This window comes from Pan troglodytes, chromosome 21, assembly GCF_028858775.2.
Source record: "Pan troglodytes isolate AG18354 chromosome 21, NHGRI_mPanTro3-v2.0_pri, whole genome shotgun sequence".
Classification (NCBI taxonomy): Eukaryota; Metazoa; Chordata; class Mammalia; order Primates; family Hominidae; genus Pan; species Pan troglodytes.
Window position 1 is genome coordinate 68,703,075 of NC_072419.2, and position 19,622 is coordinate 68,722,696.

A 19,622-nucleotide genomic window follows, 5' to 3' on the forward strand; every position below is an offset into this window, starting at 1 on the left:
GCTGAGACTGTAGTTTGGTTTAACTACTGGCTTTGTTGCAATAATCCTCGAATACCACACAGTGGCAGCTCTTGGCATCATGAAAATGGGACATAACTGAAGGGAAGGCTTCACACATCACAAAGACCGGTTTGATTAATGACTAAATCTCACTACATGAATACACAATCTTAAATTACTGTGCTTATCAGCCATTTCTCGCATTCATGTGTAGAAAAAACCATGGAGATGTGTCCCTGGAGGGCAGGTTGTAAACTGCAACAGTTATTAGGAAGTCAGTCCTTTACATGCTCGTAACATGGGGCGAGCTCTTGAGATGGGATCTGGGTGGCAGGAGAGGTTGCTTTTCAGAGGAAAGCTGCCTGGGACCCAGCATGGTGGAGCAGCTTTGAAGTTGAGTCCCCTCTGGGTGCATACTGGGTTCCAGGGGATCATCCTTGGCCTGAGGGCAGGCTGCTTGATGGAAGGGGACGCTCCACAATAAGAACAAAGGCTTTGGTTTGTCCTCATCCTCCAGTCTGTCCCACACACCTGCCATCTCTGGGTTTTGGTGGCCCCAGTGAGTGGCTGTGGAAAAGGAGGGGGGCCAGGTGGGTGCTGGCAGCTGTCCTGCACCACTGCTGGGGTCGGGTGGAGTTGCTGGTGGAGTTCTGTGATAGCAGAATTGGCATCTCCTTTCTGCGGAAGCACCAGTCTGCACAGAAAGCATAGGATGTATTGTATTAATGGGCTAGAGACAAAGTCGTCCCAGAGCCCCTCCAGGGCCAGGCAGGTTTATAAGGTAGTGGTAGGAAAAAGCTTGGTGGCTGAGGCAGTGGCCAGTTTTGAGACCAGCTGACCCCCCATGAAGAAAAACTCAGCAGTCCTTGGTTATTCAGTGTTTTTGATGAGGCAGCTAGCTGGAGCGCTGGACCATGCAGAATTTGTTGCAAGAACTTCAGACAGACGTGGAAAAACTAGAGATGGGGCCCTGCTGGCCTGCACAGAAGGGACAACGACCACCATTTGGGGTCCTTTTAGCATGGTGGGCTGCCCTGGCTGAGGTGGCCAAGATGGCACCTGTTTCCTGCCTCAGAAGAAAAGGCACTGACGCACTGACCCTTTGAGGTTGTGTGGGGTGTGGTCAGTGCCCTCCTGCCTGAGGGTCAAGTGTGTTTTCAAGTCAACTTCAGCAGACCTCATTTAACCATTTTTTGTTCCCTTAAAAAAAAAAAAAGACCCAAAAAACCAAATCCCAATAAATATGTTATTTTTCTCCATCACAATATTGCTTAGAAAAATAAGAGCTGGCAAGCAGCAATTGTCCTGGAGGCCCAGAGTGTCTCCTGGTGAGAGGCAGAGGGTAGAGCATGGCATGGGATGGGCAGCTGTCTGTTGCGCCGTCGGTCTGTAGGACACAGGGGCATTAGGATTTCACAGTGACACGATGCTTGAAGAACAGAGAGGTCCAAGAGTCCAAGAATGAGATCAAAATAAATCAGGAGACTGCTCCCGCTGGCCTAACTGGACACCAAAAGCTCCACTTGGGATGCAGTGAGGTGGGCGGAGAAAGCTCTGGAGGAGCTCAGCTTCAGGTGGCAGGGAGCCAGCAGCACAGTTGGTGTCGGGAGACGCTGCTGGGGAACCTACACCCGAAAAACCACATCTCCAAGATGAATGCCTAAATAAGTTAAACTCAGCCATTTCAGTGTGTTCAGTGAGGTCTAGAAACCCAGATCTCCACCCTGACGCTGTGGTGGCTGCGGTGGTTTGCGAAGGCGAGGCCAGGGGAGACACACTGCAGCCGGCTCGCTGCTACACGCTGTGAACAAAAGGTCCTGGTACCAGGCTGGTCTCAGGCACGTGAAAAAAATACCAGTAACAAACCTCACATTTAGTTTATGTAAAAATGCAGGAGAATTCTCAGAAATCCCCTCGGAGGGACGGTGCACTTGGGGATGAAAGCGACGTCTCTTTCCAAGGAAATGGCAAAGAGGCAAAAAGGAAAGCTGCACCAGCGGAGGCCAGGTGCCTCCTGCTAGCAGGTGCTGGGGGCGCTGGCAGGAGGCGGCGCGGGGCTTCAGTGGGACACCTCCCAGGCCGGCAAGTGCACCTCGGTGCCCTGAGCCTTCTGTGGGGCCTCTGCTAGAACTGCTGGGTGAGGCGCCTGTAATGAGGTAACACTTGGTTCTCGGGAAGATACAGGGCCAGCTCCAAGGCCACGAGCACTGTGAACTCAAACCCTATCAGGTCGCGCCTGTTGAATCGAAACCTTTCTTCTAACTTCTGCAGGGGAGAAGAGAGAAGGGTTACACGGGAGCCTTCCCTCTTCCACATTTCCCACCCGGCCAGCCCCATCCCAGCACTGGCCCTGGCTCGATGTCATGACCCTGCCTGCAGTGCCTGCCGAGCCGGGCACTCACATCGATAAGCTGCTTCACGCCGCTCTTGCGCAGGTCACTGCTGATCTTGGCGGCCAGCAGCACGCAGGCGCCAGCGCACAGCTTGCGGTTCTGTTTGCTGAGCTTGCCCTGCAGGACCAGCTTCTCAAAGTACACGTAGGCCATGGCCACCGTCACGGGCTCCAGGCTGCACTCCTCCGACAGGCTCCGCATCTCCCGCTTTAAGCTGTGGGTTAAGACAGAAGCCATGTCCCTGGGGGCTCTGGCTGGGGCTGAGGAGGCAGCTCCCTGCCACCACCAACCGAGGCTGGAGCGATGTAGCTTTGGGCCGCAAGAAACACCACCGCATCCTTCAGGGGATGGTACCCTCCGCCGTACCATGTATAACGCCCAGGGCAGGGCGCATGGGCAGGGACCCGCAGGCTGGGTTTTGGCTTCCCCCGTCCCGTGGGTGGGCACCCATGGCAGCTCCCACCTGTGCCTGGTGGGTGGAGCCACAGAGGACAGGCTCTGCTCTCGGTGGGGGGCAGTGGTCTCTGATGAGGGGTGGTTTTAGGAAGAGCCTTGAAGGGAGGTGCCAGGGTATTGAGTGAGCCGCCCTCTGGAACACTGGGGCAGAGGCCGGCAGGGCAGGCCCCCAGTACAGGGCCGTGGCCAGGAGCCCGACGTGAGCCCAGCAGTTCCGCCGCCTTCTGCTCGCTTTCCTCCGGTCACGGGTCATCAGCGTGGCACAATGTGAGAGCAGAGGCACACCTGGACGGCCTTGGCGAGCACCCAGCATGCCTGGATGGGGGCGCTTTGTGGGCCAGGGGAAGGGCCACGGAATCTACTCACAAAATAGCACACACTGGGAGGGGCCGGGCACAAGAGAGGCCTTGTCCCACTCAAGTTTTAAAAAGATCCTGGGCTGCTGCGAGGGTCTGGCTGTGAGAGACCCAGTGGTGTGTGGGGGGATGCAGTGTGATGGGGCCACGGGGGGCCTGGCTTGGCGGGCGGTGGAGGTGGGGGAGCTGCTGCTGGGGGCCTGGTCAGATGGCGAGAGGGGGTTGGGGATGGGCAGCGGCTAGACTTGTCAAGCTGGAGAGAATCTACCAGAAACTGGAGAGGAGAGGCTGGCAGGGCCTCCCAGGACGATGAGATGGTCTGAGAGGGTGTCCTCACCTCCTGATTTTGCTCAGCGTCAGTTTGACATGGGGGAACTTCTCCCTGAAGGTCTCGTTCATGTCCTTTTTGAGGTCTGAGGGCTTCACGTATTCTATCACTGTGGTCTGCAACAGACAGTGGACAGGGTTGGGCCGGCCCCTCGCACAGTCCATGGGTCCTGCCTGCTGGGTACGATGGATTTCTCACTGTCCTGGGTTTGCAAACATGCATACGGTGTGGCTTGAGAGGCCCCGAATCTCTGAGAACAAAATGGCTCAAGAGAGAGAACTCCAGAGCCCATGCCTGCTTGGTGTGGGGAGAGCCAGGTTGCCAGGTGCCGAGGGCGGAAGGGCAAGGGTGGACCCCAGCTGGAGTGGCCAGCGCTGCTCCCTGGCCTGCCCTGCACACCGCCACTGTCTGTGCTGCTGCGATCCGGGATGGGGGCACATCACGCCCCTGGGGCAGCTTTGCCCACAGCCTGCCCCACACGCCCCGAGCCAGGACAGGTATGCAGCTGCCTGCACCCAGGCCCTGGGAGAGGGCACTCACCATGTACGACGCAAAGATGAGGACACGTTTGTGCTTGCCGCAGGGCCACTGCGGGTCATCCAGGAGGTTGGGGTTGTACTCCAGGGTGTCCCCCACGTCACTCCCTGTAAGAGAGGCAACCCCTGACCCACCAGGAGTCTTGAGCAGTACCCATCTAGCCCCCAGGTCTGGCAGGCCAGCGCCATGGCGGGGCAAGGCCGAGCAGGGGAGGGGCTCCAGGCCACGGTTCTCTCCTGAAGGGCCCAGGGCTTAGGGCAAGAAAAGGATGTCCTGAGAGGAGGGGCCCTCCCTGGAGTCATCTGTGGGTGGATGCAGCTCCTCCCCACTGCCTGGCTCAGGCCAAGCCCAGGGCCAGCGATTCAGTGTGGAGCTGTTCCTCTCCTGACCCTGTTCCCCAGGCTCCATCTGCACGGAGGGCTACAGATTGAAAGGAGCTTGCTGATGCTGCTGCAGTCCCTGGGCCGTGGTTAAGGCACGCGGGTCACCCTGTTCCAGGCCGTGGTTAAGGCACGTGGGCTACCTAGTTCTGTGCTGGCTGGTGCCGACTTGGTGGGGGCAGGTTTATGTCTTGACCCTGGCAGAGTCCGGGGGACACTGGGCCGAGGTGTGGGCAGCAGGCCATGGCTGTCACTCTTGTGTGTGACCAGGGCGTTGGTGGGATACAGGAACTTCGCATAAGACACGACCTGGAAAAGCAAATGCATCTGGCCTCAGCTCTGCCTCCCGGGACCAGAGGGCAAAGTGAGCTCCCGCTGCAGGAAGCCCAGATGCACATGCCAGGAGCCCTGCATGGAAAATGAAGGGAACAACTCAGATCAAGCCGTTGAGGCTGCGTCTGAGCTAGACGCTGCTCCTCACATAGCTAGAACATTCTGGAACACTACTGTGCTTTATCTGGGTTCTGTAGCCTGTAACGTTCTCCCTGCCTCTGAAGACTGCTGACCACCGGCACAGAGGCCAGAGGGTTGGCGAGCCCCACCCTGCAGCGGGGGGGTGTCCAGGAGCACTGGCTGTGGGGCAGCGGCGCAGACCTCAGGCACGGCCAGGCGGGGGAGTCCGCCGGGCTCCAGGGCCACGTTCTCAGGGCTGCACGGGCCCGCATCCACTCCACCCTTGCGTTTTACGTGGAGTGAAGCACAGCTTCACGTCTGCCTCGTGGGCACTGACGTGGGACTGCTCCCACCCGCCTGCCTGGCCCTGACGGCGCTGGGTGTCCACCAGCGAAGAGGCTCTTACCTTCCCGTCTGCTCCTAGCTCCACACCTTCTAGCTCAAAGACCATCTCGGAAGACACAGAGACACCGCCGGACGGGTGCCTCTGCTTCTGGCTGTCCACCCTCAGGTCACTGCAAACATGGGAGAGGCAAGGGGCTGTGGTCTGCGCTGAACTCAGGCTCTGGCAGCCCAGCCCACCTGTCCGCTGGCCCGAGGTGCTCTCGGGAACAATGTCAGCACAGCCCCTCGGGAAAGAAAGGCGGCACTGGTGTGACCAGGAAGGCACACGCCAGGAGTGCTTTCATGGAAGGAGGGGTTTTTGAGCCCCGCTTCCCCAGTACAGACACTGGCTGGTAGAGCCCCCGGGGTGGCGCCCACCTTCACTAGCCCACTAGGTGCACGTGCCCACGCCCGGGCAGGTTTCTCCACCACTGTTTTTAAGCCAGGGCCACACATAATCCCCACCCCATAGCTGTTTCCTCCTTCCCTGAATTACGCACGGATACGACTGCCTGGATGGTCACAGCACCAAGTGGCTCTGTCCACAGGAGGTGGGACAGCCCAGCCACCTGTACATCGACAGCGTGAACAGAAACCGGCTCCTCTGGAGAGTGAGGACCCGAAACGGCCCCAGGTTCCTGAGGAGCTTTGCTGGAGGTTGACGTGCTGAGCCTCGCATGAGCCCGGGGGCAGCCTCACCTGGGGGCGCAGTGCCCTCTGATGCCTCCTGGGCCTGGCGGGGACCAGGCCTTGCCTTCTGCCTAGACGGACACCGCATGCGAGGCAAGCGCTGAGTACTCACCTGATCCGCAAGCCTTCCCCATAGGGCAGGACCGAGAAGGCCGCGCACAGGGACCGCTTGGCACAGATGAGCACGATCCTGCAGGGGTACAGAGTCAGGGGAGATGGGGCCGGGGAGCGGGGCTCAAGGTGCTGCTGCTTCCAGAGCTACAGACATTTCCATGGAAAATTCCTTCTGCCTAAATTCAGGTGCTGGGAAACTGCCCATGCTGTCCAAGGGGACTTGGGCCCAGGAGGCCGGGTGGCCACCGTCACTAAGCCTGGCCCCTGCAAGCTCTCAGAGTGGATTCCCTACAGGAGCTACCGGGGTTCCCCTCCCTGGGACGCCGCTGCACGTGGGCAGGCACAGCAGTGACATCCCGAAGGCTCCTTCCTGACCCAGTGCGGGTAGGGCTGGCGGCCTCACCTCAGGATCTTGGCTCATTCAGAGATGAGAGGCAGCCAGAGGGGACAGGATGGCGAGGCCAAGGGCTGCCTCGAGCCAGACCTCAGAGGTCCTGGGTGGAGCGGGGCTCAACACCACCAGAAAGGGCCTGATCCAGGTCCACAGAGAGGCTGGCCTGGAGGCTCCCTTCCAAGGTGCTCGAGCAGCCGGGCCCCGGGCCCAGAGAGCACAGGCAGAAGCCACTGTTTCTCCTCCCTTGGACGCTGGCTCTGCCCTGCCTGGGCCCAGGGTCTCACCAAGGGGACAACAGTGGGAGAACTTCTCCCCCTCTCTGGCTTGGATGACGGGAGCCAGGGCTGGCACTCACGTCTGCTGGGAGCTGTACAGGACTGACGGGGAGCAAGGGTCCATCCAGACCCACAGTCACCACAAGGAGGGTGCCCGGCAGGGGGAGCTCCAGAAGGAAGGGAGCACTCTGGACCTCAGGACACCTCAGGACATGCAGTGATGGGAATACGGGGCCACAGGAACACCCCCTGCGGCCTCCCCGACACAGCCTCTCAGGGTGCAGCCGGTGCCAGCTGCGGCCCTCCGCCAGCTTTGGGCAGCCAGGTGTTTGGTTTATTCAGCCTCTCCTCCGTGCTCCCAACAAAGCCCAGCCCTCCTCCCCACACATCTCACAGCCACACCCGTTTCTGTGTCTCCAGTTTTCCTTCACGTCAGCACTGTTGCTGGAGGCTGGTGTCCACGTGTGACCCTTCACCTGGGAGCCCAGAGAGGGTGATCTCGCTGTGGTGACACCAGGGACCTGCGGGTGCTCGGCTGATGTGGAGCAAGCAGTGTGGTGGGGAGGAGGGTCCACCTCTAGACGTGTGGAGTGTGGGGCGGGCGGGAGCTTTGGGAGTGGAGGGAAGATTGCTTGGCTGACACGGGCAGGACTCCGTGGGCTTCTGGAGACCACAGCCCTGGCCCGGCTCCCGGCTCCGCTTCATACCTGCTGTTCCTGGTGTCGTACTGCCTCATGTTCTTGATGAAGTGGGTCTTCTTCAGGCCTTTATGTCTCGGTGATCCAGATGTGTGTTTGGTTCTGCAAGGCAAAGCACACAGGTCACTCTTTTCCTCCCAGGACCCTCTGGCCCCGCAGGGGTCAGTGGCAGCCCGAGCGGAGTCGTAGAGCTCGGGGCGGACGGGGGCGTGTACCTCTGTGCTGGAGCGCATCCCACGGCATCTTCCAGAAACTCCAGGGAGCAGCGCTGGGACGTGACTCGCTTCCTGCAAGATGACAATGGAGCCTCAAAACAGGCCACCAGCCCGGGTGCCGCCTTTGTGGCCAGAAACCGAGTGCCGCCCGCTGTGCAGGGAAGGGCCACTCTCCAGCCCAGCGGCGCACCCATGGGCCGAGGGGCTTCCAGAGCCCGTGCAGACTGAGGCGGGGAGGAGGGGCACCTCCTGCCTTGAGAGGTTCCTGTTTTGGAGGCACTGAGCTCTTCTCTGGGGACCAGCAGCCCTGGGGGACAGGACAGGCTCCTCAGGCATAGGATAGCACAGCACAGCACAGCACGCCAACCTGCCCTGCCCACCGAGGGTCGCTCGGCCCCAAGCAACACCCTGCTGGGGGCACCACCAACTCTGACAGGCCCATCCCACCCAGCGCTGCCTGAGACTGGTGCTGCCTGCCCCTCCCTGAAGCACAGCTGGGCATCGGGGCACCATGGCACGGGCAGGCGGGGTGGGCACTGGGCACCCCTTGCTCTCAGGCCACCTTCCCCTGGCTCGCAGCTCCCTGCACCAGCCACACCCTCCCACCTCAGTGCCGTCACGGGGGCTGCTCCTCCGTCTGGAACATTCTGTTCCTGCTCTTCCAGTGGCCAGCTCTTTCTGAACTTTTTGGCTCATAGGTGGCCCGCTGAGGGAGGCTGTCCGGATCCTGCTATTCTGTGACTTGCTCAAGGCACTGGTCACTACAGGAAGGAGGCATCCCTGCCTCACCACCCACCTGCCGTCTGCCTCCCCTTCCAGAGTGCCGGCCCCATGGATGGGGCAGGGTTTGTCCCCACTCACTGCTGTCCTTAGTGCCTGCCCTCCTGCCTGGACTTCAGGAGTCTCCCAGGTGTTTCCCATAAGCGAAACGTGCAGGCAAATATTTGTTGGCTGAATGACTGTACAACACACTTCCCTGAAGACCCCTCAGGGCACAATGCCCACTGCTCCTCAGACCCTCGACACTCGGGACCAAGCGAGGCCATCCTGATGCGGAGACATGACGTGGTTCAGTAACTCTCAGGGTCATGCAACTCCAAGTGCAGAGCTGGGTCTTGAACCTAGGTCTGTCGGGGACTCAAAAGCTTTGTTCTCTCCCTTATACCGGGAGCCATGAATGTGTGCCTGAGCACCAAGGCATTCCAAAAGCACAGCTTAGGAGATAAGGTCCCAGGCCAGTTGATACAACGTTGCAGTATTGGAAAACCACTCCAATTGCGATGACAATGATGGGCGATGTGGCGTGGCACGTCTGAGGATCCTGCCTGCCCTGCAGGGCTGTTGGCCCCCAGAAGGGAGCGGTTGGTGATGGTGATGGCGGTGGTGGTGATGGTGATGGCGGTGGTGGTGACGGCAGTGGTGGTGATGGCGATGGTGGTGATGGCGGTGGTGGTGATGGCGGTGGTGGTGATGGTGGTGACGGCGATGGTGGTGATGACGGTGGTGGTGATGGTGGTGGTGGTGATGGTGATGACGGTGGTGATGGCGGTGGTGGTGGTGATGGCGGTGGTGGTGATGGTGGTGACAGTGATGGTGACGGTGATGGTGGTGGTGATGGTGATGGTGGTGGTGGTGACGGTGATGGTGGTAATGGTGGTGACGGTGATGGTGGTGATGGTGATGGCGGTGGTGATGGTGGTGGTGGTGATGGTGACGGCGGTGGTGGTGACGGTGGTGGTGGTGATGGTGGTGGTGGTGATGGTGATGGTGATGGTGGTGGTGACGGTGGTGGTGGTGATGGTGGTGATGGCGGTGGTGGTAGTGATGGTGATGGAGGTGGTGATGGTGGTGGTGATGGTGATGGTTGTGGTGGTGATGGCGGTGGTGGTAATGGTGATGGGGCCCTCTGCAGGGTGCTGTGTGGTTTATTAAATGGAGCAACTTGGCCCCCAGGCTTGGCATGGGGCATTTTCAGCATGTCAACAGTAGCCTTTTTATTAAGTGTCAGCCAATCTGGACTCTGGGCCAAGGGCAGGTGTACTGCTGGGGATCACTTCTGGGAACTCTCCAGGCTCCAGGCCAGCGCCGTCCTCAGGGTCCCATGGGCCTTTCCCCAGCAGGACCCCGGCTTACACACAAGACCTGGTGCACTCAGGCCTCCTCTCTGGTGGAGCCGGCCTGGAGTCCAGGTCCCCACACCATGCCCTTGCCAGGAGCCTCCCACTGAGAGCCAGTGTTTGTCCCAAGGCACTGGGTTGGGCACAGCCACAGTCCCATGGTGGGTGCCACCTGTGCCAGCGAGAGTGCCACAGCCACCACCTCACCAACACTCGACAGCTCACAGTGACAACCACAACCATTTATCAAGTGGCACGGAGAGGCCTGGCCCTTGCCCAGGTCACACAGCCAATGTAGTCCTGGTTGGTACCAAGGCTGTCACCTTGATGCCAACATTGATGCTGTCATTTTTTTCTTTTTTTGAGATGCAGTCTCTCTCTGTCACCCAGGCTGAAGTGCAATGGCGCCATCTTGGCTCACTGCAACCTCCGCCTCCTGGATTCAAGCAATCCTCTCTCCTCAGCCTCCTAAGTAGCTGGAATTGCAGGTGCCTGCCTCCATGCCCGACAAATTTTTTTGTATTTTTTAGTAGAGATGGGGTTTCACCATGTTGGCCAGTCTGGTCTCGAACTCCTGACCTTAAATGATCCACTGGCCTCGGCCTCCCAAAGGGCTGGGATTACAGGCGTGAGCCACCATATTTTATTTTATTTATTTTTTTGAGATGGAGTCTCACTCTGTTGCCCAGGCTGGAGTGCAGTGGGCGCCATCTTGGCTCACTGCAAGCTCCACCTCCCGGCTTCAAGTGATTTTCCTGCCTCAGCCTCCTGAGTAGCTGGGACTACAAGTGCCCGCCACCACGCTCAGCTAATTTTTTTGTATTTTTAGTAGAGACGGGGTTTCACCCTGTTAGCCAGGATGGTCTTGATCTCCTGACCTCGTGATCCACCCGCCTCGGCCTCCCAAAGTGCTGGGATTACAGGCGTGAGCCACTGTGCCTGGCCTGTTTTTTTTTTTTTTTTGAACAGATGCTTGACTGATGATGGGGTCAGGTCCTTTTTTTTTTTTTTTTTTTTTTTTTGAGACAGAGTCTCACTCTGTGGCCCAGTCTAGAGTGCAGTGGCACGATCTTGGCTCAGTGCAACCTCCACCTCCCAGGTTCAAGCAATTCTCCTACCTCAGCCTCCCGAGTAGCTGAGAGTACAGGCGCCTGTCACCATGCCTGGCTAATTTTTGTATTTTTGGTAGAGATGGGGTTTCACCATGTTGGCCAGGCTGGTCTCGAACTCCTGATCTCAAAGGATCCGCTGGCCTCGGCCTCCCAAAGTGTCAGGATTACAGGTGTGAGCCACCATATTGTATAATGAAGTGTGAAATAGCTCCTGTAATTTGTTGGATACTGTACTGAAAGTGAAAAAGAACATGGTTGTAGGGGTACCAAGTACAGTTTGAAGTCAGGAACTTAAGATGTGATTAAAATCTTTTAAAAGGCAAAGTCAACAAGAGCTTGTTGAAAACAAGCTAGGATTGAAAGCAGAAAATCCACTAAAACGCCTGGTGCCTCACATTGGCGCCATCACCAGACACAGCTGTGCACCTGCCCAGTCCCAGCTGGAGGTGGGGGCAGGGGACCAGCCGGATGGCTGCAGAAGGTGGGTGAGCAGCTGGCCAGAGGAGAGCACTTGGATGATGGGACCAGGAAGGGCTGGGGATGCGGTGGGCTGGCCTGCACAGTGGGGTGGGTGGGGAAGGAGGAGCTAAGGGGCTGGGGTAGGCAGCAGGCTCTGAGGGCAGTGGGAGGGGCAGAGCACCCAGCTGCATGCTGAGGGGGTGTGTGGCAGACGCCGGCTGTCCCGAGAGGCCCAGGTGAGTGCTGGCCTGTGATGGGTGACGGCGGGCAGACTGCCCCAAGAGGAGCCCAGCGGAGGCTGGATGGGCAGGGCCCACACTAGGGAAAGAAGCTGGTGAAGGAGGAGATTTGGGGACTGTCCCCAGAGAGGTGTTTGTGTGTCCTGCCCTACAAGGCTGGGCCTGGAGGCCCTGAGGACCAGCCTGTGTGTCTTTCTGGAAGCTCCTTCCCATGGGTAATTACCAGGGGATGCCTGGGTATTTGCATGCCTGGGACCTCATTTGGAGGCCCGTGGGGGTCCCAGCAGAAACCTGAGGCCCCGTGGCAGCCTGCCTGGCGGTACCGTTGGAGCCTCTGGCCCAGGACGCAGAGGAGCTGCAGCAGGGAGGCTGACACTGCTGCCGGCTGGCCCGGCTCCTCCGTGATTTTCTGGTCGCTGCAGGAATGATGGGTTTCTCTCCACCATGCTTTAAAATCTGTTCCCAGCAGGTTCTTCTACAGATCTTTCTCTGTAATTTCCTTCTCTTTTCTTTTTTGTAAGCATCTTATTAGTAAACTAGATCTGCACAGTTCTAGGAGGGAGGCAGCATTCTGACGCTCAGTTCATGGGTGGGTAAATTGAGGCAAGGAGCTGTTTAGCAACTTGCCCAAGATGACATGGCTGGTAAGAGACAGAGTGGGGACCTGAGCGCACGCGGACGGCCGGGCTCTGGCACCCAGTGGCGCCGCTCCCACTGTGTCAGTTGGAATGGCGGCCGCTCTCCACTGTTTCTCAGGGGCTCATTTTGTGAACCTGGCCCCGCTGCAGGTCACGTTTTTTGGTTTGAGTCCACAAGACTCTGACAATGCTGAAGGAGGTGCCTGCACATGGGTGCAGGGCAGGGCGGCCAAGTGGGGAGGACGCCGCTTTGGCCTTCCCTTCCCCTCTGCCTCCACGGGAGCTGGTGTCAAGGGAGAACGAGGGAGGTGCTTCCCTTCCAGAACCAGGGCTGTTGCAACTCCACGCATCACCACAGCAGGGCGCTGCTGCTGACGGGACGGGCACTGGCAAGTGCAGATGGGACCCAGGCCAGCGTCCATTGCTTGGCCCCTCTGGAGGATGGGCTGGGAACCCATGAGATGGACCCCTGCTCGTCCCGGGCCCCACAGAGAGGTGTCGGTGTGTCCGGCAGACACGGAGAGGATCACGCATGTGCAGATGCACCACCTTACGCCTGGCTGGAAGCAGCACACATGCCGGTCAGCAGGAGGCGGGACATGCGCGATCAGGGGACGGCATGCACAGCATGCTGCAGGTGCACACAGACGCCACACGGGTTGAGAGGCTCGCCACGTGGTGACACAGGTCCCCTCAGTGTGGGGCAGGGGCTGAGGAGGGGCACCAGGGAGCTGGGGGATTGGCCTGTGTCTCCGCAGGGGAGTGGCTCCGTGGGGTGTGCCCAGGCAAATGCACTGAGCTGCACGCACCTTCCATGTGCTTCCCTCATCCTGCGTGCACCAGACCCCTCCGTCCAAAACATGCAAGGAACAAGCGAGCAAAGCAGAAAGAACGAGGCCCTTGGCAAGGCCCACGCCCCACACCCCACATGCTGGGGCAAATGCAAGTTCTGCTGAGTCCCAGGAGGCCCCGCTCCTGCTCAGCCACCGTAGAGTTACACCGGCGGTGCCTACTCGTGGTTCCCCCCACGTGGCAGTGACCAGCTCGAAGCTGCCTGCATCTGACTTGGGAAGAAGGGGTTGGGGGTTGGGGCAGTGGGGAGGCTGCCCCCCCAGTCTGCTGACACACTTCACTCACTCTCAGCACTAAATGGCGGGCCACCAAGCCTCCATCCAAAGTCATGCTCACAGACAGGAAGAGAAATCTGCTATTTATTAAACACTGTTTCTAGTGTTCGGTACATTTCCTTTCCTTTGTAACGGAAGAAATGCCCAGAAGGGGCTGAGGCCTGAAGACCCCATCCCCATTAGAAACCCAAAGCTGTGTGTACGAGCTGCTCTGAGGCTCAGAGGGAACTCAGGAGGCCCGGCCGGGCAAAGGGGCCATTGAAATGACCTTGACGGTGGGTCTGACAATGTGAGAACAGCCGGGAGCCTCTGCCGAATGACTGCGCTTCTGTCCCACGGCGTGCCCGCGCCAGCACCGGGGAGACTGGAACCATCTCTCGCCAGGAAGGCGTGGGCAGTGGTGTTGTTCGGCTGCCCCCAGCTCCAAGTGTGGGCAGTGGTTTTGTCTGACCACCCCCAGCCCCATCCCCTGGACCCTGGGGCACAGCTGTGGAATGCGTGGCTGGTCTCGGGTGCCCCATCTCATCAAGTCCCAGGTGAAGCAAAAGCGCCCAAGTCCAGCACTCCCTGCGGGGGCTGCAGCCTCACCCAGCGAAAGCATCCATATGGGGTCACAGGGCTGGGCAGAGTGGGGGGTGTCCAGTGCCCTCTGGGCTGCCATGGGAGATGTGCCCCCAGGCTCTGGCCTCAGCTGACCACTGCCAGCTGCTTGCCAGCTGGAGAGCAAGAAACCCCCAAATCACGCTTGTAAACAAGGTGCCAGATGCTGAATTGGTTTAACTTGGACAGCAGCTTGGCAACGCTGAGTGGCTCCTGGCCCAGACAGCAGCTTGTCCCACAGCTGCAGCCCAGCCCCAGGCCCAGGCCTTTCCCCAGAAGCATCTCGGCACACACCCTCCAGAAGTGGGGGGCTCTGCTTGCTGATGGCTGCACCCTGGCTCTTTGCTGGGCCACATCTGGCTGCAATTTGGGGAAAGTTGTTCGCTTGAGGGGATGCCACTCTCACCTCATTAGCGTTGTGGACACTCACCAAGGGCTGTTGTGGGTTGAAGGGTATCGCCCCCAGAAGAGACAGGGTGAAGTCCTAACCCCAGTACCTGTGAATAGGACCTCGGATGGAAAGAGGGTCTTAGTTGAACTGCGTCGCCCCCTGAGGGTCTTAGCAGATGTCATCAAGTTAAGATGTCACAGGTTAAGTCCTAATCCAATGACTGGTGTCCCTGTGAGGAAATCACCATGTGGAGACACAGACACGCAGAACAGTGCGGCACGGAGGCGGAGGCAGAAACTGGAGCCACAAGCCCGGGAGTGCCTGGAGCCACCAGAAGTGGGAAAAGGCAGGAAGAATCCTCCCTGGAGCCTGCAGAGGGAGCGTGGGTCTGTCCACACCTTGAGGATGGGCTTCTGGCCTCCAGAGCTGGGAGAGGCCACGCTGGTGCCGTAAGCCACCGGGTTTGGGAGGAGGGGGCGGCGGGGAGGAGGCTGCAGGCGGAGCACCCCGGCACCTGCTCAAACCCAGCTGGGGAGGCCCAGAGTTCCCACTTGCTTTTGGGCATTAGGCAACAGCAAAGTTAAAAGTGAAAATAAACCTGGTTGGAAGTTCTATGAGGAAAACAAGGATTCTAATGATTCACTCACTGGTTCAACACAAAGTGCCACAACAGGCTGAGCCTCCCTGGGAAAGAGTAAGTATTAGGACGGAGACGTGACTGTTCCCTGAGCAGCCTTGTTGTAACAGGAAGCTCCATTTGACTGGGTGTGGCAGCTGCCACCTGAAATCCCAGCACTTGGGAGGCCAAGACGGATCACGTGAGCCAGAGTTTAAGACCAGCCTAGACAATATAGTGAGACCCCATCTTAGCAGGGTGTGGTGTGTGCCTATAGTTCCAGCTACTGGGAGGCTGAGGCAGGAGGATAACTCGAGCCCAGGAGGTAGAGGCTGCAGTGAGCTGTGATTGCGCCACTGCACTCCTGCCTGGGAGACAGAGAGAGACCCTGTCTCAAAAAAAAAGAGGCTCTGCTCATCTCACACTGACTCTTGCCACATACCTCACCGAGCCCTGGGCACGCATCTGACCTCTGACCTCAGGGAGGCCGTGCTTAGTGCTTAGTGTGAACCCGCTTCTCAGAGGAGATTGAGGCTCAGAGAGGCCATGTCACCTGCTCAAGGTCACAGAGGTACTGAACAGTGCAGCTGGGATTCCAAGCCAAGTCTGTTCCCAGAGCCCAGGTCAAACCACCACACTCACAAGACCAACATCAGGGCTACCTTCAGGACTTTCAGAATTCTCTCCATTTCCTGAAACCAACTCATCCTAGAACTCTCAAGCCAGGAGCTAGCAGCCCCTTTTGCTGGGGCAGCCACCCTTCCCTCGATCAGCAGCCAGGCCCAGGGAACGCAGGGAGAAATGGACGTCCTCACGCTGGGGGCTGCCTATCAGGGGAGGGGCCATGGCCCTCAGACACAAGGTCAGCACCACGAACTTGGCAGCAGAGCCCCAGGAGGGACGCCTCCCCCTCCAGGAACAGAGTGGGGTTCAGGGAAGACCTGAACAGGGACATGGGGGCCAAGGAGGAGGGAAGGGAGGAGACAGCCCTGGGCGAGGCAAGGGGTGGTGGCGCTTGGGCCCATGGTGGGTACAGCAGGAGGACTGCAGGCACCCAGCCCATGCCACGTCCCATTCTGTCCCAGGGATGCCGGCCACAGCGCACCTTCTAACAATCCCACAGGGCAGGGATGTGCTGCACTTGGGCAGCATGCTGCGCTCAGAACTGTCACCATGGAGGCTCTGGGCCTGCAGGGGGTGCCTTCTCAGTCACAGGCACTTCCCTGCGGGTCGCCACGCTCTGCCTCCCTCCACTCAAGTGGGCTCCACTCCACGCCAGGCCTGGTGCACACAGGGGTGCATGAACTCTGTGGAAGGAGGGCCTATGACAGCACCCAGTCTGCCTGGTGTCACCATCCGGTTCTGGACACTCACATGCAGGACTGAGGAAGAAAGCTGTTTCCATGTCAAACAGCAGGGCCCGGGGTTAGGGAAAAGCCCACCACACCTGCGGAGCTTGGCCCGTTGGGGTGAGCCCGCTTCCCTTGGAGTCCACACCTTAGGGCCTTGCCGCTCTGCCCTGGAGAGTCACCACCTTGTTCCATCTCTCCCGCCTTCCTGAAGGAGCTGGCCATGCCAAATGCATGGGGCCTGGCTGCCACATTTGGGCAAATCCATCCCTCTGCCCCAATCACCCCTCTGACCCTCCCTGGAGCAGCGGCCAGGCATGTCCGTGGGGGGACATCTTGTGGACAGGCCTGGGTCTGCAGGCACCCTCAGCCTGGCTACGGCCAGGAACACTTCCAAGGATAGAGTGCACCGCGACCTGCGTGTGACGCAACCTGCATGTGACGTCATAGTCTTTGAGGACAGAGTGCTGTGTTCTGGGCCCAAACTTCCCCAACCAAAGACCTTAGAGGAACCCAATGCCTCCACCTGCCCGAAGGCCAGGGGCGTGGGGCAACTCTGATGACCTCCAGGTAAGCAAGGAGCACGTGCCAGCCTTGACCCAAGAGCTCTGTGTTGGCCCCTTCGCTGCACACCTGCAGGGGCTGCCTCTGGGAACAGCCGCCCAGCAGGCACTTGGACCTGTGGACAGTGGCTCCCTTTGAGAAGGAACCGCAACAAGCAGCCAGTCCTGGGCCCAGAGCCCACAGTCACTCCTGGAGGTGAGGGCTGTGGGAGGCAGGGTCACCCAGGGCCTGTGGTCTCTGGGAGAAGGACACAGGGTGTCGGGCAGCCAGGGGCCATCTGGGCAGGGGGCACACGCTGGACAGGCAGGGCTCATGGTTGGGGTTGCCCTGGGATGGGCTGAGGTGGTTCCCAGAAATGGAATCAAGGCAGGGGGACCAATGGAGACCCAGGGTGTGACAGGCCCAAAGATACCGAGCTGAGAGTGATGTGGGGAAGGGCGGGGCTCAGCAGGGAAGTGACAGGGAGAGGAGGGGTGCCAGAGACCAGTGGCTGTGGGATGGGAGATGTGGCTGTGCAGGGGCCTCTGGGAACAGGTGTCAGTGACAGTGCCAGGAGGACCCCGGCCCACATGCTGGGTCTGAGGAGGTGGGCATGGAGGGTGTGGCCCGGTTCAAAGAATGTGAGGAGATGCACAGGGCTGTCCGTGTGTCCCTGTGTCCCGGGCACTGATACCAGTGGATGGGGGTGGGGGCATGTCCAGAACCCACAGGGCTGGGGGTCTCAGGGGTAATAAGGGCTGAGTGAACCCTAAAACCCATTTCAGAGCACTGACAACGTGGAGATCCAGACCCCGTATTCAGGGGCTGGGAGAATTCAGGGGACAATGAACCCTACGTGTGGGGGGTGACAGGGCCTGAGGAAACCCTCAGCGAGCCCAGGAACCCCCAGTTCTGTATCCAGGACTGACAAGGTCCCAGGTGAACCCAACCTCTGTGTCCTGGGCTGATGAGGGCCCAGGTCACCTGACCCCTTTGTCCTGGCCTGATGAGGCCCCAGACTGACCCTGACCCCTGTGTCCTGGGTTGATAGGGGCTCAGGTCACCTGAACCTCTGTCCAGGGCTGACAAGGCTCCAGGTGAACCCAACCCCTTTGTCCTGGCCTCTGTCCAGGGCTGACAAGGCCCCAGGTCACCTGACCCCCTTGTCCTGGGATGATGAGGCCCCAAGTAATCCTGACCCCTAGTCCTGGGCTGATCCGGCCCCCGTCCCCGTCCCTGTACCCCGCGTCCTGGGCTGACCTGGCCGGGCCCCCACTCACCTCTGGCGCTGCCCATCCAGGCCGAGGCCGGTGGGCACCTGCGTGGGGCTGAGCAGGCCCTGGGGCGCGGGGGTCCTGGCGGGCAGCCCGGGCAGGCCGGTGGGGGGCTCCGGCGGCGGCGGCGCTGGCGGTTCGCGGGCCTCGGCGGGCGGCGGCGGGGGCTTCTCTCCGCCCGGGCCCAGGCTCGGGGGCCGCCCGTCCAGGGAGATGTTGTTGAGGAAGAAAAGCGCGGCCTGGCGGCGCCGCGAGTCCCCGCGCCTCCGCAGCGCCTGCGGCGGGGCCCGAGCGGCCGAGGTCGGCGCGGCGGGCGGCGGGGGCCCGGCGGAGCCAGGGGCCGGGCCCGGGGCTCCACTGGCCGCGGCCGCGGCCATCCTCAGACTGCGCCCGCCGCCGCGAAGCGCCCCGCCCCCTGCCCGCGCGCCCGCGCGCCCGCCGCCCATTGGCCGCGGCGCGCCCACATGCAAATATCTCGCCGTCGCGCTCTCCCATTGGCCAGCGAGGTGCCGCGCTCAGGGCGCTCCCCTGGGTCCTAGAGGCCGTCGGGCGCAGCAGCAGGGAGTCGGGAGCTGCGCGCCTCCCCGCCGGTTCGAGTCCCCGTCTTGGGACCTGCGGCCGCGGGGCTCCCGCTTTCTGTTCCCTTTGCTGTATGGCGGCCTTCGCGGATGGCCTCCATCGAGCGCGCATTTTAAGGCTCCGGACCCAGGGCGGCGTGGGTGAGGCCCCAGCACACTTCCCTGTCCGGAGGTGTGTCTGGGCGGCGCTTCAGCGGGCGCAGGGCGGCCCCTGGAGGAGCCCCACCGCTTCCCGGAAGGGCCCGCGTGCCATCTGGCCTCCTTCATTGACAGAAGGGACCGAGGGTCTGAGTGGAGAAGGCACCTGCTTGGGATCAAAGCCCCGGGCAGAGTCCTGCACTTCCTGCAGTAGCAAAGTGACCTTGAGCCTGCCTTGTGCCCAGGCCTGTTTCCTCTCTGTGCCCGGGTGCCCCTGACTTCAGAACCTGTGAGCCGGTGGCACCGGGATGGTCAGGGCCTGCCTCTGGAGCCCGGGAGCCTGTCTGCAGTCTGGAGGGGAACCCGCTGTATCTTTGTGGAGGGACTCAGGACCTTGCACCCGCCTCCGTGCCACCTGCCTGCTCTGTCCAGCTTTCTTTCATGGGTTTACGTATCTTTAAAGAGGGGACAATGATTTCAGCCTCAGGGTACTGTCAGGATGAAACTGGCTCAGTGAGGGGGTCGGGCTGTGGCTGGAGGCCAGGCACATGCAATGGTCAGCCCGCGAATGCGCTGCAGTACCCCGCACCTGCCCGCATGCACCCAGCCTCTCCTGTGCTGGGTGCTGGGGACCCGGTGGGACCGACAGGCACAGCGCTGGCCCTAGGAGCACCTGGTGTGTGGGGAGGCAGCATGATGGCCAACAAGGCAGTGGGCGAGTGGGCAAGACAGGGTCTTCATCACCACCCCTAGCATGGGCCCCTGCCC

At 60.3% G+C, this 19,622-nt stretch overlaps 1 protein-coding gene across 1 annotated transcript; it reads right to left on the minus strand.

Annotated features, from left to right (window-relative positions):
• Nucleotides 1-13: 13 nt before the first annotated feature.
• On the minus strand, nt 14-18,544 carry CABLES2 (Cdk5 and Abl enzyme substrate 2). The gene is made up of 10 exons (XM_024352053.3): nt 18,145-18,544; nt 7,674-7,745; nt 7,468-7,560; nt 6,090-6,167; nt 5,310-5,418; nt 4,594-4,759; nt 4,074-4,177; nt 3,543-3,649; nt 2,403-2,607; nt 14-2,265 (listed from the first exon to the last, which is right to left on the minus strand). Exons 1-10 carry the CDS (start codon nt 18,513-18,515, stop codon nt 2,125-2,127), a joined length of 1,446 nt encoding a protein of 481 aa, XP_024207821.1. The 5' UTR covers nt 18,516-18,544; the 3' UTR covers nt 14-2,124.
• Nucleotides 18,545-19,622: the final 1,078 nt, after the last annotated feature.

Excerpts from the sequence above, each read along its gene's own strand:
- CABLES2 (XM_024352053.3), bottom strand. The coding sequence starts at position 18,515 with ATGGCCGCGGCCGCGGCCAGTGGAGCCCCGGGCCCGGCCCCTGGCTCC. Across the intron at positions 5,419-6,089 it reads GGGGAAGGCTTGCGGATCAG|TGACCTGAGGGTGGACAGCC; the intron begins GTGAGTACTCAG and ends CCATGTTTGCAG. Across the intron at positions 4,178-4,593 it reads ACCAGCCAGCACAGAACTAG|GGAGTGACGTGGGGGACACC; the intron begins GTAGCCCACGTG and ends CCTCTCTTACAG.